The sequence below is a fragment of the Cyrtonyx montezumae genome, unplaced genomic scaffold (assembly GCF_038088225.1).
Source record: "Cyrtonyx montezumae isolate F1298 unplaced genomic scaffold, pur_monq_1.0 scaffold_10, whole genome shotgun sequence".
In the NCBI taxonomy this organism is placed as follows: Eukaryota; Metazoa; Chordata; class Aves; order Galliformes; family Odontophoridae; genus Cyrtonyx; species Cyrtonyx montezumae.
In genome coordinates this window covers 58,206,283-58,232,775 of record NW_027071826.1, presented here as the reverse complement: position 1 = coordinate 58,232,775, position 26,493 = coordinate 58,206,283, and the positions used below count along the sequence as shown (strand labels likewise).

General features: G+C 49.5%; 3 protein-coding genes across 3 annotated transcripts; 1 reads left to right on the top strand and 2 right to left on the bottom strand.

Annotated features, from left to right (window-relative positions):
* Window positions 1–183: 183 nt before the first annotated feature.
* On the bottom strand, window positions 184–10,204 carry CDHR5 (cadherin related family member 5). Its single transcript, XM_065755561.1, has 14 exons — window positions 10,002–10,204; window positions 9,601–9,779; window positions 8,965–9,015; window positions 8,506–8,598; window positions 8,285–8,383; window positions 7,186–7,296; window positions 6,672–6,848; window positions 6,339–6,429; window positions 5,739–5,836; window positions 4,757–4,963; window positions 4,082–4,198; window positions 3,741–3,813; window positions 1,998–2,158; window positions 184–1,467 (listed from the first exon to the last, which is right to left on the bottom strand). Exons 1-14 carry the CDS (start codon window positions 10,114–10,116, stop codon window positions 901–903), a joined length of 2,139 nt encoding a protein of 712 aa, XP_065611633.1. The 5' UTR covers window positions 10,117–10,204; the 3' UTR covers window positions 184–900.
* A 1,923-nt stretch (window positions 10,205–12,127) lies between these two features.
* LOC136044016 (secretin-like) lies at window positions 12,128–14,523 on the bottom strand. Its single transcript, XM_065729104.1, has 5 exons — window positions 14,401–14,523; window positions 13,800–13,904; window positions 13,432–13,536; window positions 13,105–13,209; window positions 12,128–12,207 (listed from the first exon to the last, which is right to left on the bottom strand). Exons 1-5 carry the CDS (start codon window positions 14,487–14,489, stop codon window positions 12,135–12,137), a joined length of 477 nt encoding a protein of 158 aa, XP_065585176.1. The 5' UTR covers window positions 14,490–14,523; the 3' UTR covers window positions 12,128–12,134.
* A 6,354-nt stretch (window positions 14,524–20,877) lies between these two features.
* DRD4 (dopamine receptor D4) lies at window positions 20,878–26,034 on the top strand. Its single transcript, XM_065729103.1, has 4 exons — window positions 20,878–21,193; window positions 24,521–24,633; window positions 24,759–25,312; window positions 25,661–26,034. The coding sequence occupies exons 1-4, from the start codon at window positions 20,900–20,902 to the stop codon at window positions 25,861–25,863; spliced, it is 1,164 nt and encodes a 387-aa protein (XP_065585175.1). The 5' UTR covers window positions 20,878–20,899; the 3' UTR covers window positions 25,864–26,034.
* The last annotated feature ends 459 nt before the right edge of the window (window positions 26,035–26,493 follow it).

The following is a 26,493-nucleotide window of genomic DNA, read 5'->3' as shown; positions in this document are numbered from 1 at the left end:
TCGAGTCCGTTGGACGGGGAAAACAGTGTGCTGATCCACATCTAGCACTCTGGAATGATATCCATTCCTGCCAAAAGTCCAGAGAATTGGAAATACCCTTGAAAGTTTGTAGGCGGGTAACGGCAGGATCTCTTTGCCTCTACACATAGGATACAGCCAAGGAAGTACAGCACAGTTAATGGTTTTGTGACATAGAAAAATAACTGAGATGGTCCTTCAGTAAAGAGCATGTAATCAGTTCTTGGTTATCAGCAGCAGAGGAAACAGCATCTTCCAATCACGTGAACATTCATTTTCTGGCAGGAGGGGGACCTGCAGAGGCACTCCTGTTGCCCCTAGTGTGTCATGCCAGCTGCTCCTACTGGGGTGCAGAGAGCAGAGCCAAGTCCTGAAATGAGCTCCGGAACGTCATCATGGGAGCAGCAGCAGGGTCGGAGTGACTTGCACTGGTTAACACCCTGCACCTGACGTCAGCGCTCATCACCTAGAGGGAACAGCAGAGCAGCCAGTGCTGGCTCATCTACCCATCAGGAGGAGATGAAAGCATTGGATCATACAACTAAATTGCCACCATGAGCTGAGATAAATGCCTCAAAGTCAGTTCAGCTACATCTCCGATATACCTACCAGCTCAGGAAATGCGATGTAGGGGACCCCGGGACAAATAGGAAGAAGGATGGGACATATTTTCCCCACACAAAACCCCAGGTCGTATTTCAAGGTCTCACCGGAAGTTTGAATTAGTTATAATCTCTTCTGGCTTTAATCTCTGCACGCACAGCAGGCAACTTTATCCTCCTGCACTTCAGTTTTACCCTGAGCAGAAAGTTGGGCTCCATCTCACCCAAGCAATTACATTTCCCAGTATTGAGGAGAGGAGGACGTGCAGACTTATTTCCATTATGCATTACTGTCATACGTGGGAGACGTGTTGACTGACATATCTGCAGTTTGGAATGGTGAGCTGTCAGAGGCGAGGGACATTCCTGGACCTCTGTGGTGATGATCCTTCTGATCTTCTTCCTCCTTTTCATTCTCCTGGAGATCTTGATCACTGTCATCATCGTAATCTGCTGCACTGTCACTAATCACTTTAACATTTTCTCCACTTGGATCCACGTCGGTCTTAAACCACACAGCTTTGTATCCTGGGTCCCCCTCATTCCTGTCCGTTTTGAGGATAGATTTCACTTCCTTTCCGTGCTTAGTATCTTCTTCCACCTTTTCCTCTTCTTCTTCCTCCTCTTCTCCCACTTTCTGGTCAGAAATGATGGAGGAAGCTGGGGAAGTCTGTGAGAGTCCATCAATCTCTCGCTCATTAGAAGACATCAAGAAAAGTGATGATGGCTGCTGTATCTCGGTTACATTGATATATTCTGGTCTTTCATCCTTGGTGGCACTCAGATCTGGATGTTCATCTTGCTTATAAGCTTGATTGTCATAGCTTCCTGGGAACTCCTTGGAGAACTACAGGAGAAGAGACACCTTGTGAGTATAGTGAAAGGAAAAGAAATCGGCTGGGAGAGTGTGGCTGAAGTGACTTGGCTGGATTTTGCCCAGTATATAGCAGCAAGACTCTATTGATAGTTGTGGGGACATGATCTCTTTCTGCTCTGGGAGCAAAAAAGACTTCCATACGGGATAATTTCCCACAATTTGCAATTCTATTATTCCTTCTATCCAAGGCACGCTCCTCACAGCTGCAAACAAGTCAGTTTTCCTTTCAGGGGAGTTGAGACTCCTCATCCTAAGGCATAGACCATCACCCAGTCTGATGAACTATACATTAACGTTACAAAGCTACCAAGGACCTGAGGGCACCAGGGATGAGTGGCTCAGGTGCAGACAATGCATAGAACATCCCAAGTTGGAAGGAACCCTCAAGGATCATCGCCTTCACACGAATTTGGAAATCTTTGGAAAGCCCATCCACACTTTAAAAGCCTGCTCAGGTCTACAGCTTCTCAACAGGGGCCAGGTACAAAGAAGGCACTTACTTTTTTATTTATCAGGAACTTGACAGTCTTTCCATAATGTTTATATATCATCAGTCCAAGGAAGACTAAGGCAATTAGTAGCAATGCAGCTAAAACGCCACCTAAGATACCCATATCCTGTGCAGTGTATATCTTATCAGAGGAGGAGGAGGAGGTTTCAGCTGTAAGAAAAACAAACAGTGTTATGAAGTCTAACAATGTCAACCAACTCTTCTATGGCAAGGCTTCCCACTGGGGAAAGACCCAAACAGTTTTTGAAGGGCTAAGAAGCATCTTTTGCTGCAGGATATGACAGTGGTATATTTAATGTCATCTAAGGGCATTCAATAGCAGTTCAAGAAGAGGTTTCTTGTGAGGTATCACTCAAAAAACATTATAACTTGCATGTAGTTATAAGAAATGGAAACAGCACCCATTTACAAGACTACGATGTTCACCCCACAATTTAAATAAGCAAATATATGCACAACTGTGTTAGGCAAACAGATTTAGAACTAGGGAGATCCTGACTGCTCCCACTTCTTTGCATGCTCCCACCAGCATGCAACACTAAGATACGTTCAGGCACACGTATGGAAAATGTAACGCTTTATTTAATATGAAACTTCACCTCTGAGCATATAAAAATAGAAAATGAATATAGAAAAAGAACAGGACTGTGCTCCCTGGACAGAGAGGGATCAACTCTGATGTTAATATACGAACAGCCAGGTCAGATCTGACTTCTTTGTATTCTACCACTGGAGCACACGGTAGCGTACCCTTGTTATGCTGATGAAGGCAAAGATAGTGACAGCCACGAGAAAGGAAGAGATCCTCTCATCAGGATGTTTATCGGAAAGATTTTTGCTGCATTTCTTCAGCTTAAAGCTGGTTCCAGTCCCTAAACTAGAGCTGTCAGGCTCTTTTGCAACTGTGGAAGTCCCTTTTCTTCCCATGAGAAGAAAAGTAATCACAGAGCTCCTTAAGTCCACTACTGTCTCTCACAGAGCAGACTGATTCAAACAGGAGCAAATGATAGGTGGGCAGTACCCAAGCATGAGCCTCCAGAAACTCAGCACTACCTGGCCTGGGCTAAATTGAGGGTCTCTCATCTCTGCTGTACGCTTGCCACTCCCCAAGAAATCTCCCAGCTTCATCAGGACATGGGAAGGAAAAGCATTAGAATGCCCCCAAGACTGGAAGGCCTTTTCTGCCCTGCTTGTAGCTGCTATTGTGTTTCTTTATTGAAGATCTCCAGCTTCATTTTGTACTGTAAATTAATCTCTTTAAAGTTTAATGATTAATGAAACGCAACATTTTCCTCCTACTGACCTGTTTATGACAATGGACTTTGAGTACTCTCTCAGCATTTGATTGCACCCTCAGTTTATCATTAAAAAGCCAGTAAAGGTTTAGGACGTCGGTGTATTTTTAATTCTTAATCACGTCTCCTAGGGAGCCACAGCCCACAGACCCAGTGTGGAGCTCCCAAAGCCCACAGACCCAACATGGAGCTCCCACAGACCCAACGTGGAGCTCCAGCACCCTTAACTCCTTCTTCTGTGCTGTGCCTCCATCAAAGCCAGCTCAGCTTGGTGGGAGAGCTCTGAGATCACTGCAGGTTGGCTCTGGCACCAATGCCTCAGAAAGCAGAGGTCAGTCAGCATACTGTTACCTCTTTACAGAAGGAGAGGTACATTAAAGAGGACTCCAGATTTGCCCTGAAACAGCGAACCAGAAAACAAAAGATGCCCAATCTACCTTTGGCAGCGGTGATCTCCACTGTGATTACAGTGCTCCCCTCCTGTAGACTCACTGTGTCTTTCGCGACAGCCTGTGTGGAGGGAAAAATAGCTCGTCTCTAATGATATTTACCACAGAAGGATAGAAAAAACAGTTTTACAGCCCTTATCGTGCAGAGTGCATCAACAATGGCTTCATCTCCCCACGCCCCTATATATTTGTGATACAAATTGCTGGGGCAAAGATTGGCCTTATGTTCTATCCCTTACCTAATGAAATTTCACCCTTGTTACTTCCTTTCTTGTTACTCTCCCCTCTTTCCACAGTCCTGGCCAAGGCTACAAAGAAAGTTGCCTTACCTCCATGATTGCAGCCCCCGGTGACTGCAGCACCGCATTAGTCAGGATGACTCCGTCTTTCGTTGAGATGAAATTGGTGTTGTTCTTTATGTAGTACTCAATGTTTGGGTTGACTTTCTGAAAAACCAGAAGAGCAAATGTTTAAACCTCACTGCGTTTTGGGTGCATCTTTTAAGAGCCTGACAGCAGGACTTGTCAGATAGCCTGACGCATAAGGAGATGTATAGCGCAGGAAATAACGCTGTGATAAGAAGGTTAAGAGTGTACCATAAAAGTTTGGCCTCCAAAAAAACATCCCACGTCTTAACCAGCTTGGGCTGGTCTCAGTAATACTGCCACAAAACAAAGCACACCGGTGCAGGGGATCTTGTTATATTCATAGAATCGTGGTAACGTTAAGGTTGGAAATGTTATTGTTACTGTTATTTGACATGTTTTGCAGTAAATCAGCTCACCGACCTATATCTAAGTGGGACTGGTCCTTGGAAGAAAGCAGTCCAGCGGCTTCTCCAGATTAGACCAAACCATAAATGGTTTATCTATGTAGGATTTCCAGATAAACGTGGGACACTAGAGAAAACAACATCTTTCCTCACCTCCCCCTCCCCATGCTTGCTTATCCTGCTTTAAGGCTGAAGCAGTGATGAAGAATTCAGTGCATTTTCTATCTCTTACATCAGGGAAATCATCGTCCAGTGCTGCTATCATCAGGGGGCTTGAAGAATCACCAGCTTGGAAGACAAAGCTTCTTGGGCCCAGACCAACAGTCACTGTCCCTGCGTAGATTCTGGACTCAAAGTACGGCGCATGGTCACTTTTATTGATGACCTTAATTTCTACACTGGCTATGGAGTATTTCTGCTTGTCGTTGACTTGAGTGGCCTGGGGAGAAAGAGAGACGTTCCTTTTCCTGACGAGACATATAAAGGATAGGCCTGATACAAAACCCGTTCCCAACCCATGTGTTTCTTCTTTCTGTCATTTTCAGTGAATTTCGGGCCAGGCCTGTTACAGCAGCGGGACCTTACAGTTGTGGTCCTTGTAGTTACGTTTGTTTCCACTGCTGGCTGTCCACAGAGTCATGATCTAGTCCTAAAATCTGGATGTGGCTCTCTGCGAGGGTCAGCTCGAGACAAATCACCACGCTCCAGAACAAAGCGTTGGGATTTCAGCACCAGCAGGCAGAGTCTGCTCGATTTCATGAGGGATTTGGTCAGCTCAGGTACTGCCTGAGAGTCCCCACCTTCCTGAGTATACACACGCAGGAGTGCTTTGCAACTCCTTTCCTGGGGAGTCTAACCAAAAGAGGAGCTTGCTTCTAGGAGTGAATGACATTAACTGTTGTGACACAAGCTCCTGAAAGCTTTCTCCTCATCCACGCTTGGGACTCAGCAGGACACCCTCACTCAGTTGACTTGCTTTAATAATACGACACAATCGTAAGAGAAAAGGCCTTGACCGCTGCAAAAGCTTTACATGAAAACTGGTACAAGGCAGTGGTCAACTATTAGGTCTAAACGCTCTCATCAGTAGAAAAAAAAGGATGTGACAAAGTTAGCTTTCATTATTAACGTGATTAATTCCTGGCACGACAAGATCCCTGCTTCCTAGAAAGCCTGCTGTACTGGATTTCCGTCTGCATCATAATCAGACTTACCATCACCTGCAAACGATATGAATCTGAAGAAGTTGCTACTTGGTTCATAGTTAGATTTCCCGTGTCTGCGTCCAGCGAGAACACATTATCCTCATTCCCTAAAGAAATAGAAAGACCTTTAGGACATGGTGACCTGGAGCTCATGGCTCCCCTTGGTGACAGCTAAGAACTGAGCTACAGGGAGTAGCAGGTGCATGGTACCTCTATTCAGCCTTGTCACCTGCTCTGTGAAGAGAAAGCTATGTCTTAGCAAATGATTTCTCTGATTTATTGGGGACGTTGTCCTCATCAGGAGTTGCATTCTGCTCTGGAAACGCTTATTTCTCTCTGCTGACTACAGAAGGAGCCTAGACACAGAAACCTTCTTGCATTGATAAGAGGCAGAAATCAGCCTCCTTCATCACTGATCTGTACACCTCTCTGTTTCTCCTACTTAACCCACAATGTACTATGCATCCAATTGCTTTTCTGTGGCAGAAATAGAGGGGTAAATCTCCAGGCCCCTGACTCTCACTTGCTGCCAAGGGTACCTCCTCTTGCCAACGGATGTAGGAGACACGGGAGTAATGCGTTTTGGAGAAGGTGACAAATTCCACTCACCACCAACAATACTGTACACAATTTTTTCATTTAAAATGTAGTCAGGATCGATAGCATAGATGGGCCCTGGCTCCAGGGTGAGCGGTTCAGTCTGCAATGGAAAAGCAAAGTGTTACGTAATACACGACAGCTCCAAATGCTATCCAGTACTCTCCTATCCCAGCACGGCTCTGCTGGTTTTATTTGAACATGATTAGATTAATTGCTGGGGGGAATGAGGGAGAACTTTCACTTTCCAGGGTGATGAAGACTGCATTTATGTCTGGAGATCAGCACGTGGCAATTAATAGGCACTAATAGCATCAGGGATACCGTTTTGTCATGCCTTCTTACCGACATCTCGGACATGTTGACTCTCCCAGCATAGAGGCTGCTGATGCAAACGGATCTGTCCGTGTCAATGAAGGTGCAGGGCAGGAACCAGGGAGGTCTGGTGTCAGCTTGCTCAATAATTAAATTTATTGTTGCAGTAGCTGTGTGAATGGTTACGTTCACGCCCTCAGTATTGTCCTGTACCCAAAAGGAAATCACATATACGAAGCAAGTTTTACTGCCAGAAGACCCCACACAAAAAAAAACAGTGGCCCAGGATCTTTTAGCTGCCCTAACTCCACTCTGTATGAGGCGTAGCAGTCCACATCAAATTAGCTGAAGCAGTGAATCATCTGCTGAGATCTTGCTGACAAAGACGAGCTGAACGCAGGCCTGGTCGCATCCCGGCAATCACTGTGTGATTATGGGGGTGGGAGGCTGCTCCAAACCCACTGCCCTCACTAACCACTCTCCCCCCTGCCATCCCAGAGACCTCCCATTCAGACTTAACCACTACTCCTCCGAAATAACTTACCATCGCGTACAGGATCAATGTTGTGAAGTTAAATTTGTCATAGTTCAACGCTTTTTGTAAATAGATTTCAGGGTTATTAACTCCTTTTATGGCAAAATAATCAGTGGTGTCCTGTGGGGGGAAAGAAACAGAAAAGCTCCACTAGCAGACTTGATCACAGATAGGTTAAAAATGCTGCTTGGTGCTGTGTTCATCTTCCCAATCAGACCTTCGAGCCTGGGAACCTGGAGTAGGGGCTGTGGGCAGAGCAGGAATGTGAGACCTATTCCATCACTTGGTGCTGCTTGGCTTGTCAGAAAGATTAATTCACGTTACTCTGAGTTTTCGTCTCCAAGCTTTGCCTGCCTACCTGCTCAGCTCCTTGAAATCTACCTCATTTGTTTCCTATACTCAACAGTTTGCATACAGCCCTCGCTCTTAGGTCCCTGACAGCCAAGCAAACCACCATCCATGCACAAAAGAGAGCAGAGAGGTCTCAGCCTCTGAGAGCTGGCCTTGCACAGCTAAATTTTGGAAACAACTGCAAGGCCAAACAGGGTCTGCTTAACATTGCATTTTAGCCTACAACCTTTTACGCTGGCTTCGGTGCTACGTTATTCTTGTGTCAAAATCCCTCTGGGTTGACACCAAGGAGAAAATGAAGACTGCCTTTGCCTTTGATTAAATCTTCTGAAATCTTGGGCTGATCGCGTTGTCTGCATTCTGCATTGGCTCTGTAGACAAACAGGATAATAATTCTTTCTTTCCCTCTCTGACTCAGTGCAGTTCTGACCGCTGTGAAGTTCAAAGATCTCTCCTGATCCATTTACAGCCCATCCCATCGTGACTTCCCTGAATCCTATGACTTAAAATATCCTAGGCGAAAGTTCAATCCGCACCGTGTGATAGAACTGGGAACACTAGAAAATGTCAACATCAGCAACACTGACTGTGGTGGTGCTCTGCTAACCAGACCAACACTTGGGTTTTTGCAAAAGGCAGAAGCTGCTGGAGAACCAGTTGCCTTACAGTGATCCTATAGCCTCAGCTCTGGGGCTCATCTGAACCAAACACTTCTTCAGAGCTACACTTTTTTCCCCCAAGGAAGAAAGGTGCTTACCTGCATCGCTGAATCAAGTTTATAATAGATGATGTCCAGGTCAGCATCGCTGGCACTTACATCGTCACGGGCTACAATGGTTGAATTCACTTTTGTGTCCTGAAACAAAGTCGTGGTGGTTATTCTCTCTATGAAACCTGAAGATGTCTCCCTGGTAGATATCCCTTAATCCCACAGGGCTCGATAATACACTGCCCTCCTCGCTTCTGTGAAACCCTTACCTCAGGTACAACTCTGGTGAGACTGGTTTCCTTAAACACTGGGCTGTTATCATTCAGATTGATAATGGTCACAATAATTGACACGGAGTAAACCTGCAGAAGGAATAAAGTGAGAGAATCAAGGAGGAAAGTGAGACTTAGGGGTTGATCCCAAATTACAAAGCGACAGAGGGGATTGTGCCAGGAGCACACCTGGATGGGTGCTGGATGGTACTGCATTCAAGGAACGTTTAGGCGTCGTGTTGGGGGACATGGTTAAGAGAGAGCTATTGGTGATAGGCAGCTGGCAGGACTGGATGGTCTTGTAGGACTTTTCTGACCTTGGTGGTTCTGATTGTGTGATTTGAAGGGGTTTGCAATTTGTTCCCATCCCATCCCCATTCACAGAAGCACTAGGACGAGGTGAGGGATGTATGTGCCTCCCTGCACTGCATTATAATAGTTTGGAAGAGCACTCACCTCTGCAGCACTGTTCTCACAAGTCAGGATCACTATCAGCACTGTGTCAACCTGCAGACACACAAAAAAACCCACCCCAAAAACCCAGCCATGTTAGAAATATACCAACTCCCTGAATCAGAAACGCTGCTGGGCTTTGTCTTGTTTTCAGGCGTATCTAACTATCCCCTTCTTTCTTTTACAGCCATCTGTATACAAATCTCTGCAGCATCCAAACTAAACACGCTGACCTTTTATGCTTCCTTTATGCTACACAAAAGATCACCTCACTGCTCTGAACTGTATTTCAGTGCAGGCAAATAGGAATCCTCTCACGTGAGTCCTGGAGAGCTCCAGACACCGCAGTTGTCACCCTTCTGGTTTTAAACCTTCTGCTTGCTTTTGTTCTTACAGATGTATTAAAAGAAAGTTATCACAAGCATATCATGCAAGCCCCCTCCTCCACATCCTCTGCCTGTGAAAGAGCTGATCTCCCTGGCAGCGAACAAAAAACCCATCTGAAATAGGCTTATTTTTCACAGATATTATCTGAGGGCTTTAGACTCAGGCTACAAATTCCTGGAAGACCAAGATCCCAGGCTGAAAGCCACCACATCCCAGCATTATCCACCTGATCCTTACATCCTGAAGGCTTACCTCGTAGTCCACGCTTCTGACCAGCTGCAGCTCGGATCCCTGGATGGTAAAATAGCTGCCATCTGGCGAGCTAGGATCAATAATCACAGTGAAACCTTGTTCCACGTGGATACTGGTCACAACATATCCAGGAGAGTTATTTTCAGGAACACTCGGATTGGCATTGGAGACAGAACATCCTGGGGAAAAAGGAACCAGCAACGACACACCAATGAAATACAGAATTGCCCCAAATTCACGCTGTGTTAGAATTAGGTAAAGAACCGAGGTCCCTCTGGTTACCACCGGGGAGAACGTCCTTGAACAAAGCTGCCCTAGAGTAAGACTGAAAATCATTTGCCAGCTGCAGCCCGGTGCCGCGGGGGTTATTCTTCTGTGCTCACAGGTCTCCAACAACTCACCTTCCTGTGCTGAACCAGGCGTTACAGAGAGCAGCAGAAGGAGCACAGGAGCCAGGAGCCGGTGAGAAACATCCATGGTGAGCTGAGAGTTATCAGAGAAGTTCCCCTTCCTCATCAAGCTGATCCCCGTTCCTCTTCTCGCAGCGTCTTCCGCGTTCGCTGCTTCACCAAGGCAGGTTGGGGAGCGCTGCTGCACTTCGACCTTTGCCTCTTCATCTCACCGGATGACTTTTAAGACACGATAACACATCAGATCTGGTTCCTGCTTTGTTCGAGGGGCATTTCTCCCTTCAGCTGCCTTTAGCAACAAAGGAAGATTCGGAGCACTTGTCCAGGGTGGGTTTCCCTGCTTGTTTTCTGTCTTGGTGCAGTTGTATCCACAAGCTCAGAACTAAAAGCTGAAACATTTCAGGATGTGTAACCTTGGGGTGCTTGTCCTGTCCTTTTCTCCTCGTCAAGCACCGTGTCAAGACACGGTGGGACACAGGTGAATGCTCCTGAACAAGAATTTTGTCAGGTGCTGCAGCAGATCCTTTTAGAGGACTCTGCTGGTTGGAGAAGACAGAAGTCTGGAGTGATTTAAGTGAATAAGTGCTCAGAGGGCCTGCCAGCACTTGCTCAGATAGTCTGGATGCATTTGGAAGCAAAAAATAAAAATAATAAATGGTTAGAAGGTAAACAGGGCGCCACGCAGAGAGCACCAGGCTGTGGTTTACTGCCTTGTCACACTATCATTTACACAAGCTGGACTTTGGCCAAACTGTTTAACCTTTTTGCCTTAATTTCCCTATATCTAAACAGAGGGAAATAACCACCACGATCCACCATCTTTTATGTCACTGAGCAGAGCGTGGCCAGATAGTGTCGTGGGGGAGGAAACCTTCATTGCCAGGTAAATGACATCACTGCACCTCAGTCTCTCTTTTCAAGGCAAAGACTTCTTTCTGTTTGATAAGTGTTCTCAGAAGAAGATGACATAATAGCAGTTTGACTTACCAACAAGGCTATTTCTTATTGCCTTGCTTGCGTTCCCAGCTGTTGGCATGCACATTGTCAGTACTTCCTCCTGTGACGATGTGCACTGCAGCCTTGCAGGAGTGAATACCCCAAAAGAATAACACCCACACAGAATAAAGAAGGTGGACAGTATACTTTTCTCTGGCTCATCCACGTGGTATAAAGGCAACTAGTAAATTAGGAAAGGCTCACCTTTTGCAGATGGTCGAGGCTCACCAATAACTCCACACAGGAGGGAATCTCCAACAAGAGATCCTTCCCCAGTGGTGGTCAGCCCTTAAATGGGGTCTGGGAGAGGTGCAGCCAGGCTCCACCCCTTCCCATCACACAGGTGCATTGCCTTCACCTGTGCTCCTGTGGCTGACTCAGTGCTCATCTCAGGTGATCCATCAGTGGTTCAGGCCCTGATTCAGCAGTTCCCACACACAGGAGGAATGTCTTTTCTCCATAGCAGAAGTCTACCATTTTCTGAGAAAGTATCTCAGGGAGTGGAAGTCCTGGTGTTTATCATGTGGAAATGCATGCTAGGCACTGCGTGCATCCAGTATTTAAAGCACCTCCTGGCAGAAGACCTCGTGTTCAGGGCAAAATACCATAACACATGTTTATGTTTAAATGATGGGAACAAACTCCTCCCAGCAGAGCTTTGTGTTCGGTGGCTTTGAGAAGGCTGGGCAGTAAATTATGAGGGCAGAAAGGAGTGGGAACCATCTGTGTGCACCTCTATTGTGCACCTCTATTGTGTAGCTCTATTGTGTAGTGGGGGAAGCATGATTGAACATTCCTCACCCCTACCTTGCATCCCTAATGGCCCAGCACCTAACGAAGGCACCATCCTCACTGTGCTTCCCAAGTTCTAGCCAAAGCAAATAGCTAACCTATCTTCATTGGGCCTCAGTAGGCAGTCAGATGTTGACACAGCAGAAGCGATGTGCTTTGCACAAGCTCCACCTATTGACACCAGTTCACACCAGCATGCTTTTTAATCTCGATTATCTAAGGTTTTATTGTTGTTGGTTGTCATTTTGCGTTGGTTTTTGGGTTTTTTGGTTGTTTCTCCTTGGTTGTTTCTGACAGAACGTTAGCTTTCCTTTCACCTTCAGTCAAAAACATCTGTCACCATCTGCAGAGGGGGCAAATGTACTGGCTGGTAACTGCAGCAGCTTCCTTGGCATCGCTCTCCGAGTGGCTGTGGGGAGGGGGACAACGAACAATAGTTATTTCTGTGGGAATGGAACACAGGAAAAGGGCACCTGGCATCATTCAGAGACCACAATAAGGAGAAGATGTACGATGGGGGGTTGGAGGCAGATTGCTGCTACGTGATGTCACGCACCTCACAGATGTACAGATGACATGATTGATCTCACCACAGAATCATAAAACCCCAGAATGGTTTGGGGTAGAAGGGGCATTCACAGACAATCCAGTCCAACTCCTCTCCCCTTTAAGTATTGAAAAGCCACAGCAAGGTCTCCCCTGAGCTCTCTCTTCTCCGGGCTAAACAACCCCAGCTCACTCAGCTTTTCTTCGTGGAGAGGTACTCCAGCCTTGTGACCATCCCTCATTATCCTAGGCAACATGGATAGCTGGCTCATTCCTCCTATTTTCAGTGGTTTTATAGCGAGGTGTCTAATTGAAGACAATTGGGACTCTTCCACTGGGAAGACACAACGTCCAGATGTTGGGGTAGAACATCCTGAGGTGTGTGCTTGAATCATTTCCTGATTCAGAACGGTTGGATGGGGCCTTCCCATGCACGGTGCAATCAGCTTCGTCCAGAACTACAACTTCACAATTAGAAAAGGACCTCAGCTCATTTCCCCGGGTTTTATTATTTTTCATTACTGGCTTTTATGTGGCACACCTTAGCTGTAAATCTCAATGTCAACATTATTCTAGATAAAGCACAACCGGGTGCCAGGCAGGCTCAGCAGGTAGAAACAGAGATCGCCACCAATGCAGACACGAAAATCAATTGAGACCGCACACATCTTCCTGCCACCTTGCAGTTTGACCAAAACGTTTGCTTTGTTAGCTCTGCAAACCGCCCCAGAGAGTGCAGCTTTTGTCAGAGCACACCTACCTGCTGTTCAGAAAGCTCTGGTACAGCCACATATAGCAAAGGTCCTCACTGCTGTTTTCTTTCTCCTTCTCCTGCGCATCTGTTTTGAGCGGGCCTGGATTGCTGCTTCACATAAAGGATGACAAGGACAGTGATAATAAAGAAGGGTGACCACCACTGCTCTCTGGAAGGTGACCCACCAGGAGCCTGTCCCGTTAGCCAGCTGACCGACACTGCACTGAGTGGAAGACGTGGCTGTGTGTGCCCAAGGTCTGCACCGTTGGGCAGTCCACGTCGCAGAGCTGTCAGGCAGCACTGACCACACTGCCTTCCCATTCCCACCCTCACCTGCGCTTGCGGCCCATGAGATTTTGGATAAATTTCTGAACCCGAGCGTTTCCTCTCATCTTGCTGTATTCGCTGGTGAACAATCCATCTGAGTGCCTTTGAGTTCTGCAGTGGGAAAAAGACAACAGAATGACTGCTCCTCCCGGCCACGCAGCTAATCTCAGCACTCAGAAATTTCTCCACCGCTCGGGAGATCCACATCCCTCCCCTTCTGTCTCCTCTCATCCTCAGCATCCCCCGGATGGGGCCAGCACTGAGGCTGGCACTGGAATTGGAGGATGCTCAGCCCCACGGGCTTCCCATTCATTGCTGGAATCCCACCTCCCCACTCTCCCTGCCCTGGGAGAGTGGCTTCAGCTCCTCCCTACCTCTCCTTGAGGCCCACCAGGTGTTTCACTAGTTCCTGGACGTAAGCATTGTCATTCATCTTGCTGAGCTCGCTGTGGAAAAGCCCATCAGCATGTCTCTCGGTCCTAGAGATGAGGAGGATGAAAGACACTGTTTTAAAACTGAGTGCATGTCTACGGCAGTGGAAGCGTTATGGAAGCAAGGCCAGGCAGTGGTAGTGGCCGTGGAAGGGCTGCGAGGGTCTCAGCTCTGTCCTCCAGCCCAAGACCTTTACTTACTCTGGCCTCAACTGCTCTATTTAAACTATCTGAAAGAGTTAATTGCCCTTTTACCAAGTACTTAGCGGGACAACAGACCCAAGAGCCTCTTTTCCAATGTGGTTTGATCTTTTTGGGGTCCTGATTTTAGCTCTCAACGAAGTCCAATCAATGCGGCCACACTTAAGCAAGAAAAAGAACGTTTCCAACATTCAATTTAACTAAATCAATCCGGGGAAGCAAAATAAAACTACAACCAAGCAGCAGCAACTTCTGAAAGATAAAAGGTTGGCCTTACTGCTAGCAGACTCTTCCAAAGGAAAGACTTGAAGCAAAAGGAAGCAGAGGCACAAGGAATGCTTACCTCTCCTGGGATGGAAGAGATGCTGAGAAGTGAGATAGGACGACCATGGGAATAATCAACCGACCCAGACCAGCCATCAAGGAAACCATGCTGGCTCCTGAACTGAAGCACAAAGACTGGTGAAACCTGGATCCGTGGCAGAGTTCACATACCACAGAGCTACCTAAATAACACAGCTGTAACTTAGTAGGGCAGGAATTCCTGCCAGCAAAGACAGCATTGCTTTGAAAGATGAACAATTCAAGTCGTTCATGTTGCCAGGAAATTGTAAGGCCTTCGCAGCTGTTGCTCCACCACCAGGACCAGCACGCCGACCTGGAGCTTGGACCTGAGGGTGCCTTTCATAGATGATGTTTGTGCTTGGACTCAGTATAACACGCCTTGAATATGAGATAATTCATTGGTGGTACTACCCTGTGGAATAAACTCCTCTCTACCATAAGCGTCGTGAGAACTGGGTCGTCAGGGAGAGGATTTCAAACACCTAGAAAGACTTCCCCCAATGACAGTTAGCAACATACCTACAGGATGCTCAGGAGAAATCTGTTTTTCTCCCCTTCTAAATTATCAGGCAAAAAAAAATTGGCCTGGAACAAAGAACTCACCTACACACAAGGGAAGGAAAAGCCTCACGCGTCTATCTGTCTCTCCTCTAATCTTCCAAGAGGGAAAAAAGAAATAACACACGTTTTCAGTAACAACGGCACCTAGTGTTTCGTTTTCTTACTGAAATAAAAAGAAAATTGCCTTTTGTTCATCACAAGCCATTGCATTTTCTTCCCTTTTACTTCCAACTTCTTCTCGTGGCTCTGTGCCTCGGTAAGAGGATGCTCACACTTCCCCAGGGAGCACCCAGATGCTCTATCTTTAATCCGTAATGCTCTTCTATGTCCTGCAAAGAATCAGGCTTTGCGTTCTTGGCCACTCTCTGGGAAATTCTCAGGCACCCCTTGCTAACCTGATATCAAAGTTCTGCCAATTTGCTTTCATTCCAGCCTGAAACTAGAGCATTAAAGGACTATCGACTTCCTGAACGCCTTCTTCCCACACCCCTGGGGCAGTTTTCAACCCTAGAAATGCTGCAGGATGAGATGGGGTGAGAGGAGGAAGGACAAAGGAGGGGATTTGTGCAGACATTTACCTGCTGCAAGCCACGGCACAAACGTTTAATGGGGGCTGCAGAGCAGAGAGCTCCTGCAGAAGTGGTTCATGGTTAGAGATCCGTGAGCTTCACCTCCCATGCTTTTGATGCTTTTGGTTTTGTTTTTCCCACCTGATTTGGCTTCAAAGGGGAGGGAATCGAAAAGTAATAACAATAAAAGGACATTTCAAGAATGACGGCGGCGGCTGTTGGGGAATTTCTCCTTTGTGTCAGTAATAATGGCTGCTGTTGAATTTCTGTAATCAGACAGACCCAGGGAGCAGGCAGCTTTTCAGCTTCACAACAGCAGCACTGTTTAGCATCCACAACACACTCCCAAGCTTTTACTGCCTTCCTCAGTGATGCTGGCTTTCAGTAAATGCGGACTCCCTCACTTGCAAAGGGCTCTCACAACCACGTGTCTCTGACCCAGCTGATGCCTGGGCTTTGTCCTCTCCTCTGACTGCTCCAGAGAGGCAAAGCTCCTTCTATTATCCGTGTGACTGCTCATGAGAAGCACGGCCTCATGGCAATGGCTCAGCAATCCGCCACCCAAGCCTGGAGAGCAGGGAAGAGGCAGCCCACCCAGCCCGAGCACGGCAGCACAGCAGTACTTACCGCACCGCGCTCGCTCAGGACTCAGCCAACTCACTGACCCACTTCTCAGCCCCCTATAAATCCACAGCCCTTATCACAAGCAATTATTTGGGCAAAGATACGAATACGAGTAATTGTTGTCAACAGCAAATAACGCATCCGGGCTGAAACGTCCTTTTAATTACTCTCCAAACCCATCAGGTCATTCACAACAGATCAGCGGGCCGCATTTCTGCTGATGCTCCGCTTGTGCGTGTAATCACAGTAATTTGTTGGGCAAACATCCCTGTAGCAATGGATTCATTATGATTGCCACCATCATCCCTCCTCGTGGCTTCAATTACTTCTTGATAGGAGCTTCATCTTCTGCCCTTTTTGGTTTTGGGTTTTTTTTCTTCTTCTTCTTTCTGTACTTAATTCTGGCTTGGGTTTTGTTGGCAATTAGCCGGACGATTCAGTGAGCACGGTCTGGCTGAACTATCAATAGCATTTCCCAGGGCAAACTCCCTTGGATCAGTGGGACTGCTGGGGCTTTCACAGGACATGGCATTGTTTCTCAGGCTGTGGTTTCACAGGCACGACTGCTAAAGGTCCAGGAGAGTGTCACAGTTTCAAAGGAGGGAGAACACTGATGCATGCACAGAAACACCCTGCGTATACTCCCTGCCTTCACTGGGTTTTGGAGCTCTCAAACACTACTACTGCAGGTGACACAGAAACGAAGGGAGGGGGGAGAGAGGATTACATCTTTTCTCAATTTACTTATATTGTATGAAGTAGCTGGGAAGAATTAATCACTAAAAATAAGATTCCTTCTGAGCACCCAGCCCAGCTCTGGGAGTCCTCAGTGACGGTAGAGATGTCTGGAAGCACGTTGCAATCTTATTTCCTGCATTTAGATTTTATAATGGTATCGGTGGTGACGGGATCGGATGGGGCTCATGGTGTTGCCAGGCGAGAAAGGAAAAGATCAAGGAGGAAGAAAAGCGACAAGACTGGGAGAAAAGAAGTGGAGGAACCTGGTTTATCTGCTTGGCAACAAAGAACAGAGTTTGCCTTGTGGCAGTGGAAGAGAGGGAAAAGGTGATGGGGTAGAAAGGATCGAGGCCAGGCACGGTGCTGCTCAGCACTGACACACCTGCACACAGATGAGCCGCATTAAGGAATCCCAATCGCCACAGTGACTGCACAAATTGCACAGGGAGGGACCCAAACAGGCTGAGAAGGTTCCCAGAGACCATTTAACCTGCTACACAGGTCCAGCAATGCCAGTGCAAGCCTGATGAAGCCGCCGAGGGGAAGCCCACCCTCGAGGAGCACAGGCAGTGACAGTAGCCAGCAGCGTACCCATGGCACGGGAGTTTATTGAGGTCAGATGGTACTAGGAACTGCACAGCTAAATCCTTCCTACGTAAAAGTAAAATAGCCCTTAATCAGCTTACAGGGTGTTCAGGAACTTCTACCTCCCCCATTCTTTTTATCTTTTCTTCTCGTGTCTGTGCGTGAGCCCACGAGTGCCATAAGGATTTTCCCTTTCATGCGAGCCCTCCCCCACACCGAGGGCCTGGGCACGATGCTGCTATCTACAGAGAGATTACAAACCTGAAAGAGAAAGGACCCTAATTGGAATAAGGAGATTGACTGATGGACTTAGCCCTCCAAATACTCCTTTCTTGCTCAGGATGGTTCAAGAGTGGTTTTAATCTTTACCACCTGATTCACAGTTTTGGCTGCAAAGAAGAGAGGGATGCAGCAGGGGCAGCTGTAGGTGGCCTGGGGAAATGGAGAGAGAAGGACAGCTAGGATCACGTGGCTAAGTGGGACCTCAGAAAAAGGCCTACCCAGCTCCTCCATCCCAGGGTGGACTCTGTTCCTTTGGAGGCTTGTGCTTAAAACAAAAGGGGAAAGCTCTGTTCCCTCTCCATTTTGTCGGCTTCCCCTGTGCCTCTTGAGCATAGCAAACCCTAAAGGACTCCCCCTGTGAGCAGGGAGCACGCACCCGCCTGTGCCCAGTATGAAAAACATCTGGGGTTTGTTCAAGTCTCAGCCTAGGAGAGGGAGAAGGAAGGAGAACCATTCCTCGAGCACAGGATCTCCACAGCAGAGCTACACACTAATGCTCCCCACGCGCCTGGCTTTGCCACAGCCCTAATTGGCATCAGCATCTGTAATCTCAGCCTGCAGCTGTTTGCTGCGTCTGGGGAAGAGGAGAAAGCACTTTGGGGAATTAATTATAAAGATAACATGCTCCGTGACCCAGCTGGCAGGCAGCCTGGCCCAGCTGCTCCAGGTGTGTGGTGCCAGCAGTGAGCGTGGCTGCATCCCTCTCTGTGTCAGGGACCTGAACAGGGTTTGTGAGATGAGCAGATTCCTTCTGGGGCTCTCGTTGCTCATAGGTGTGCCTTTCCATGCATGTTTACCACGCAGGTCTCCTCCTCGGGAGCTTAATGAGCAGCTCCAGTAAGTCCAGCGGTGCTTCAAGAGCAGGAGGGGCTCCTCAAGTACATTAATTTGATCTGCCCCACGACACAAGCCCTTGTATTTCAGGAGGACATCCTGGCATGAGATCAATTATATGGCTCAGTCTGAAGCCAGGCATCCACAGAAACATCTAGATGTGATTATAAGCAAAAAGAGACAGCACATCTAGCTGTTCTCTCCGTAGTTTCTGTCCCACCACTAACCACCATAAAAAATGCATGAGATTCTACATCTTACATGGATTTAGCATCGCTTGCCAGAACGTTAATTGTCAGAAAATCTGTTCAGCATGTACGTAAAGCCCTGCAGCTGATTGGAGGGGGACTCAGGGAGCCTGGAAGCCCAGAGAGCTCTGCCACCTTCTTCCCTCCCTGGTGAAGGTTAACCTGAAAGGCAGGATGCTGCCTCTGCCTCTTTTCTTGGAAATGCATTACAGGCAGATCGTGCAGCAGGACGGCTTGGCGGATGGTGCTTTCACAGAGAGTCACTCAGCTCAATACGTCAAATAAAAGGAACAGGATTGGCCATAAAAGCTCTCAATTTTCCTCCCTTTGTTCTGAACCCTAAGACAGCCCCAGCGATGCGTCGCCCAGCTATCAGGGTGCTATTCAACAGCTGACTTCAGGCACATCTGTACTGAGATTTTGGCAGGTGATTTTGTTCTCCTTTTCCATGAACAACCACAGCAATACAAGTTCAAAGTGTCTTTTTGACACTCAGAGAGAAGTCCCACTTGCCACCTCCCTGGGCCATTGAACTGATTAACAAACCAGACTGCATAACCCCCACCTGGGGAGTCTTAGCCTCCCTGCTAGGGTGTGTGATCAACAGAACGAACAGCGCCGAGCAGTCCCGTAGCCAAAACATTTTACAGATTGCATATTTTAGAGAGATTATCACAACGGAAAGAGACAATCAAAATAAAAGGAAACGCTCACCCACGTCCTAGGCTCGCAGCAGAAAACCCCAAAGGAGCAATCTCCAGAAAGAGAACCTGCCCCAATGGTGGTCAGCCCTTAAATGGGGGCTGGGAGAGGTGCAGCCAGGCTCCACCCCTTCCCATCACACAGGTGCATTGCCTTCACCCGTGCTCCTGTGGCTGACTCAGTGCTTGCCTCAGGTGATCCATCAGTGGTTCAGGCCCTGATTCAACAGTTCCCACACATGTGGATTAAGCTGGGAGCTCAAGGGTGGCACTGCACTCTCCAGCAAAGCCCCCTGCATGCCTCAGGCTGCGGTTGCGCAGAAGGAAAGGAAAAGGACCTGGAATTTACTGAGCACCAGAGCCTCGCTATTGCAGACCCGGTGCGAATTTACACACAGGGTCTCTCTATTCCTGGCACAAGAGAAAGAGCCAGTATGGGCAGATGGTTCTTGGATGGACTGGTCTTATGTGAAGCTGGGGTGGTCCTGCTGGCAGAAGGTGCCGTTGTTCACCCCTTGTGTCCTTCACAGCCCCGAGGTGCTCTTAAATACTCACCATCCATCACTCAAACATCCCAGCCCTGGCACGCGATGCTTCTGCAAAGGTGACACATCTTCTCTGCCAGTAGATTTGGACACGGGAAGCTTTCTGGGGGCACTCACAGCAAAGCCACTGAAACCTTTTGGCCTGCGTTTGGTTACGTGGAGCTGGGGATTGCGTTTGCTTAGGGCATGCTATGGGCAGCAGGCACAGAGGAACTGCTGGACTCAGAAGCAGTGGGCGAGTGCTGCTGTAGCCTGGGAGTTTGCAGTGGAAGAGCTGTCCTAATTAGCCCTTTGCACAGCTGCTCTCTTTTGGAAGTCAAAAGCTTCATTTCACATTCGATTAATCTACTCCAGGATTAAACTGGTCTTCCACACTGAGACTTTAGAGCCGTTCTGTGCTAACCCACAGGGAAAATCAAGATAATTAATATAAACGGAGTGTTAAAGCGGGTTAGATAAATGGCATTGATCCCTGTGGGAAGGCAGAAGGACTGCAGTTACCACTCAGACCCGAGCCCTCTGCTCGTTTCCCAACTCACATCAGCGCGGCCGGGCTCACCACAAGGGGAAGATAGATGCGTTCAGCGTACAGAAAGCACAGAACCACAGCACGGCTGGGCTGGAGGAGACCTCAAAGCCCTCCTCCTCCTCCTCCTCCTCCCCCCCCCCATCCCTCGCCGTATCCCGGTGAGCCGCTTACTGTCCCCGCTCCTCCCATCGCCTCGCAAAGTTCGGAGCCGGCGGAGCTGCTCCGCTTCTCCCTCCCGCGGGGGGCTGAGCCGGGGATCGGCGGCTCCATGCCCCGGAGCCATGGGGAACGGCAGCACCGGGGCCGCCCCGTGCAACGGCACCGCTCCGCCGCCTCCTTCTCCTTCTTCTCCCCCTCCTCCTCCTCCTCCCCCTCCTCCCGCCGGCCACAACATCGCCGCCCTGGTGCTGGGCATCGTCCTCATCCTCCTCATCGTCGGGGGCAACGGGCTGGTGTGCCTCAGCGTGTGCACGGAGCGGGCGCTCAAGACCACCACCAACTATTTCATCGTCAGCCTCGCCGTCGCCGACCTGCTGCTCGCCCTCCTCGTCCTGCCCCTCTACGTCTACTCCGAGGTGAGAGATGCTCGGGGGAGCTGAGCTCTCCTTGCTGGCGTTGCCCGTGCCGCAAGGAGCGCTGGGGGTGGAGGCAGGCGGCTCCGCACCACTACGGGTACCCCCCCTCGTCCCAGTTTAGGAAGGGATGGATAGCTCCCCACGCTGCGTGCCGGCGAGGTGAGCAGGTTGGTGAGGTGCTGAGCCAGGACTTGTCGCCGTGGCGAAGTTGAGGAGGGGATGCTGCCGCTTTAGAGATGAGGTCACCCTGAAAAGTGGCTTTGGTGGCTTCCTGCAGGGCTCCTCCTGCCTGGCGTGCTCTGTTTGGGAGACTTCGAGTCACCTCTGAAACCCGCTCCCCTCCGAGACTGCGACGGCTGAGGGAGAGGGAAGCAGGAGCTGTCAGCTCAGGTGCTATCGAGCCTGAGTGGTTTTGCACCTTGCTGTGAAACAAATCCGTTCTGCCTGAGCACTGATGATGCTTTGAGATTGCAGGGAGATTTGCTGCCCCTCTCCCTGGCCCAACCAATCTGCCTGCAATTTCAGAGGGATCTGTTGGACCTGCATGTGGCTCTCCCCGCTCCCACTGTGGCTCTATCAGTCCCCAGACAAATGGAAGAAAGCACCCGTGGGCCGAAAGAGACGACTTTTTGCACCTACCCTTGCTGTGGCTGGAGGTGTAGAAGACAGGGGAATCTCTTTCCAGATGGGGGGAGAGCCAAGATGTAATGCCACGAGGAGGGAGCAGCCCCAGAAAGCTGTACCTGGGGGCTCGAAAGGATGGCTGTCAGTCAACCTTCCTGACCTTGTGATTATTCTTTGCTACGGGGTTTGTAAGCGCACCCTAAGGGATGGAAGGGGCTGTCCATGTGAGTGGGGCAGAGCGTTGTCCTTCAGAAACATCACAAGATCACAGTGGCCAAGTCCCAGCCTGAGTGTCTCCTCTCCTCTCCCATGACAGGGCTGGGCCTTTATGAAGCAAGGAAGGCAGCGGATTAGAGCTTAGGATGCTCCTGGTCTCTCTGCCTAGCCCTAGGATTTGGTGGGACATTGCGACCTCTGTCTCCTCAGAGCTCTTCTAGAGGCACAGCTTCCACCGGGGACCCATAGGCACCAGTGGCAAACAAGAGAGCAGTAGATTCCCCCCTCTTTCCCCTGCACTGCGAAGAGCCCCACCACACTACTTGGTTTGCGTACTTTTGATTTCAGTTTTGGTCCTTACAAAGCCTCTGTATTTTCATCATTCTTCTTGCTGATCACAGTTCTTCCCTTCTTCTTCCCTTCGCCTTGCCTGTCCCTGGCTGACATACCCTGTCTGGAGCATGGTGGGTGTCCCCTGGGGATGACAGACTCCTCCTGCTGGGTGCTCGGGATGGGTGGTCAGCCCCGGGTGACTTTTAGGAACCCGACCTGCCCTACCTGTGCCTTAGCAACGGTGCTCCTTTAAGTGCACTCACTTCAGTGGCAGTTCAAAACCATCAGTTCCACGCTGTGGGTTTCTTTTTTTCCCACTTGAAGGCCAATGTGAAAGCTGTAGATTGAGTTCAGCTTGCATTCGTGCCACTGCTTCCTTCAGAAACAAGCCAGTGGCACACCACACCAGCACCCAGCCCAGAGCCGGGCATGCAGGAAAGCTCCAGCACTGCAGACCTTCTCCCCACACTGCAGCCTTCACCACGAGACGAGTCTCTCTAGCACTCAGTGCGTGCTGTCGGGCGTTCTTCAGATTGTATTTCTTTCCTCATTAATCTGCCCTGTGTCATTTACCTGCCTTAGCAGCTCAGGTTAACCCTTGGGGCCTTAACGAGGAAGAGTGTCGGAATGGATGTGATAAAGCTCGTCTTCCCTCAATCCAAACGTTGCCATCCTTTGTCAGCTCTGATCTTCCAACCTGAGCTTCCAGTCCGTAGTCACGCTGCTCAGCGTGTGCCTCCCACCTGCCTTGCCCCACTCAGCTCCTTCCCTAATCCTTGCCCGAGCTGTGAAATGGGGCCGAGCCAGGAAGCTGCTGGCAGGAGCTGCGTGAGGTACAGTTATGTAAACATCTTTGCCACTAAGATCCGTGTAAGCCATTACGAAAAAGAGAAAACACAGCTTTAGCAGCTCCGCAGGCCGGGGGAGATGACTGTCTCCAGCAGGCACTCTGCCCGCAGAGCAGGAGCAGAGGCAGTCAGCTTCCCGTGGGCACTCAGGACGCTTTTGGAAGCAGATGACTAAATGAGCAGACAACTGGAAAGGAAGGAAAGAAACTGGAGTTGTTCTGCAGCGCTTATTAAGGGCGGCTTGAGCTGTTTGTGATCCCTAAAGCTTCACACTGCGTACCTTGATGGGCTAATCTTCTGCAACCTGCTGTAATGAGGTACCACTCAGCCACATGACCCAGCAAAGCCAGCTCTGCCTCTAATCCAAAGTCACTCCTCCACCACAGGCAATCTGGGCACATTTTGTGGGGGTGCTCAACTTTCGGAGCACCCAACGTGAGCCCCACAGCAAAGGCTGTGTCCTTGGGAGGTGCAGCAGCCTGGCAGCTCCGGGCCTGCTCAGGATCCATTCATTCCTCAAAACTGCAAGTGGGTCCTGAACACCACAGCCCAGAGTCAGACTTTCCTCCAGCGAAGCTGGTCAGGATCCTCGTGAAGCTTTGGCAGAAATGTGAGGGTTGTGTTTCAGGATTCAGCTCCCGAATCCCGTTTGGAGCAGCTGGTCTGCCCCAGAGAAAAGCCCGAATGAAATACTCGGGTCTGACTCTACTGCTCTTCTGGAAGCTCTGCGGCCTCTCAAGGAGATGGGTATGTAAAAATAGCCCGACAGTTTCTCCAGAGTCTACTTTGGCTTTGCAGCTCCACTAATCATAATCCTGTGCATGACATCAGTACTGCCTGATACTAATCCGGGCCGAGTTGTCTGCTCCTGGAAATGTGAATGGCGAGGACCATGAATGTCAATAACCTCAAGTTCGCACGAGTCACTGGACACCCAAAAAGCCCAGGGAGACCCAAAGCACTTGGACAAGACTTCGACTGTGCTTCGAGCTGGGGAAGAGCCCTGAAGGAATTTCAACCCTTATCTCTCTCTGCTGGAGCACCAGACAGAGCTGTCTCAAAGGCCGATTCAGAAACGTGGCACCAATGGACGCCTTCCGTCCAGTGGTGCTGCTCAAGGCTGCAGCCAGGAGGAGAAGCCTTCAATTTGGTCCCTGGCCTCAGTCCTGGTACCCAGCACGGGGTACAGAGGTGCCCCACGAACGCAAGAGCAGGAGTCAGGGGGACAAGCTTTGACACACATGTATACAGAGCTGTTTCCCTGCACGTTAAAGGCACCTACTGACCCAAGGATCTTGTCGTTCAGTTTCAGGGTGGTGTGTGGTCCCTCAGCACTGTGCTCTGCGATGCCCTGATGACCATGGATGTGATGCTGTGCACGGCCTCCATCTTCAACCTCTGTGCTATCAGCGTGGATCGGTAAGTGCCTTCCTCCTCCTTACGCCAGAGGAGGAGGATTGTGTCCCAGCATCATGCTGCTTCCGCTCGCCTGCCTTCCCAGCGGTGCCACCTCCACGTGAGCACTGACCCACCTGTGTTGGCAGGTTTATTGCTGTTTCAGTCCCGCTGAACTACAACCGGCGACAGATCGACCTGCGGCAGCTGATCCTCATCTCCACCACGTGGATATTCGCCTTTGCTGTGGCATCCCCAGTCATCTTCGGCCTCAACAACGTCCCAAACCGGGACCCCAGCTTGTGCCAGCTGGAGGATGACAACTACATCGTGTACTCCTCCATCTGCTCCTTCTTCATCCCTTGCCCCGTCATGCTGGTGCTTTACTGCGCCATGTTCCAAGGACTCAAGCGCTGGGAAGAAGCCAGGAAGGCCAAGCTAAGGGGTGGCATCTACGGGGGCAACAGAAAGCTCTATCACCCCTCACCCTTCATCGAGAAGGAGCGGGTCGGCCTGGAGCCAGAGGAGTACCACTCTTATGCCCACCCTGAGCACCCCCTTTCTGGGGACTATGTGATGAGCAATGGGCTCCAGACTGTCTCCTACCCACACCTCAAGTACCCACAGCCAGGACACAGTCAGAAGAGGGCCAAGATCAACGGGCGGGAACGGAAGGCCATGCGGGTGCTGCCGGTGGTTGTTGGTGAGTGGCCAGTGGCACAGGCTGGGTGGGAAATGTGCTGCGTGGTCCTGTAGGGTTCAGGGTTTTGTTGAACCTGGTCCAGCGCGTCCCTCCATGTCCCTTAGATCCAGAGTAGCACCTCTCCCGAGGAGAAACATACAGACGGTGTCTGTAATTCAACCTTTGCTTCAGCTGTCGGCGTTTGCCACTCCTGATGTTTTAAAAACGACACACCACTTACACCTATTCTTCACCAATGTCCAGGGAGATGCCCCAATTTTTTTTGTCGTGGAGAGATCGCAGCTCTGCACTCGTTCACTCCAACCCTTTTTAACACAACGCTTTCTCCCTTCCATTTTCTCCTGCCAGGTGCTTTCCTCTTCTGCTGGACACCATTTTTTGTGGTCCACATTACCAGGGCCCTCTGCAAGTCCTGCACCATTCCCACTCAGGTCACCAGCATCGTCACCTGGTTGGGTTACGTCAACAGCGCCGTCAACCCCATCATTTACACCGTTTTCAACGCCGAGTTCAGGAACTTCTTCCGCAAAGTCTTGCGCCTCTTCTGCTGAGCTCGCCCGATCCGGAGGGAACGACCGGGGTAACTTTTTGTATAGTTCATTAAAGGTCTATTTCTGCCTAAGTTCTGCTGTCTTTGTTGGGGAGGAGGGAAGGTTGGCGGCTCCAGGATGGTGGTTCCCTGCCCACTGTGTCTGACGCGAGGAGTTGATAGGTAAGTGCCCGTGGTCCTGGCTTGGGTGCTCCCCCCACTGGGGGCTGCAGGCGTAGCCACTCGTTTAACACTTGGTGCTCGATGTAGGCATCAAGAGAGCCCGCAAGACAGCAGATGTTGCAAGGAACAGCAATCTTCTGACTAACGATCTTCGTGCAGGGCTGTTGCTTTCCAAGGGGTAATTCGTTCGCTTCGAAATCAAAGACTTGCTGGGAGGTCTTGCGATTTTCTTCAACTAAGGGTAACGACTGCTTCATCAATTTATCATCGGCAAATAAACACGTTACGTTGCCACAGTGATTATGCTGCAGCCTTACGAGTTCACTGTGCTGTAGGGGGTAGCTCCCCCAGATGCCAGGGCCCCGGTGGGAAGCTTCTGGAGAGCTTCAATCACACGTGAGTCATACCCACACATCTTTGTTTAGGACTGCTGTCCCACTCATGCTCTTCAGAATCTCCTTAATCAGAA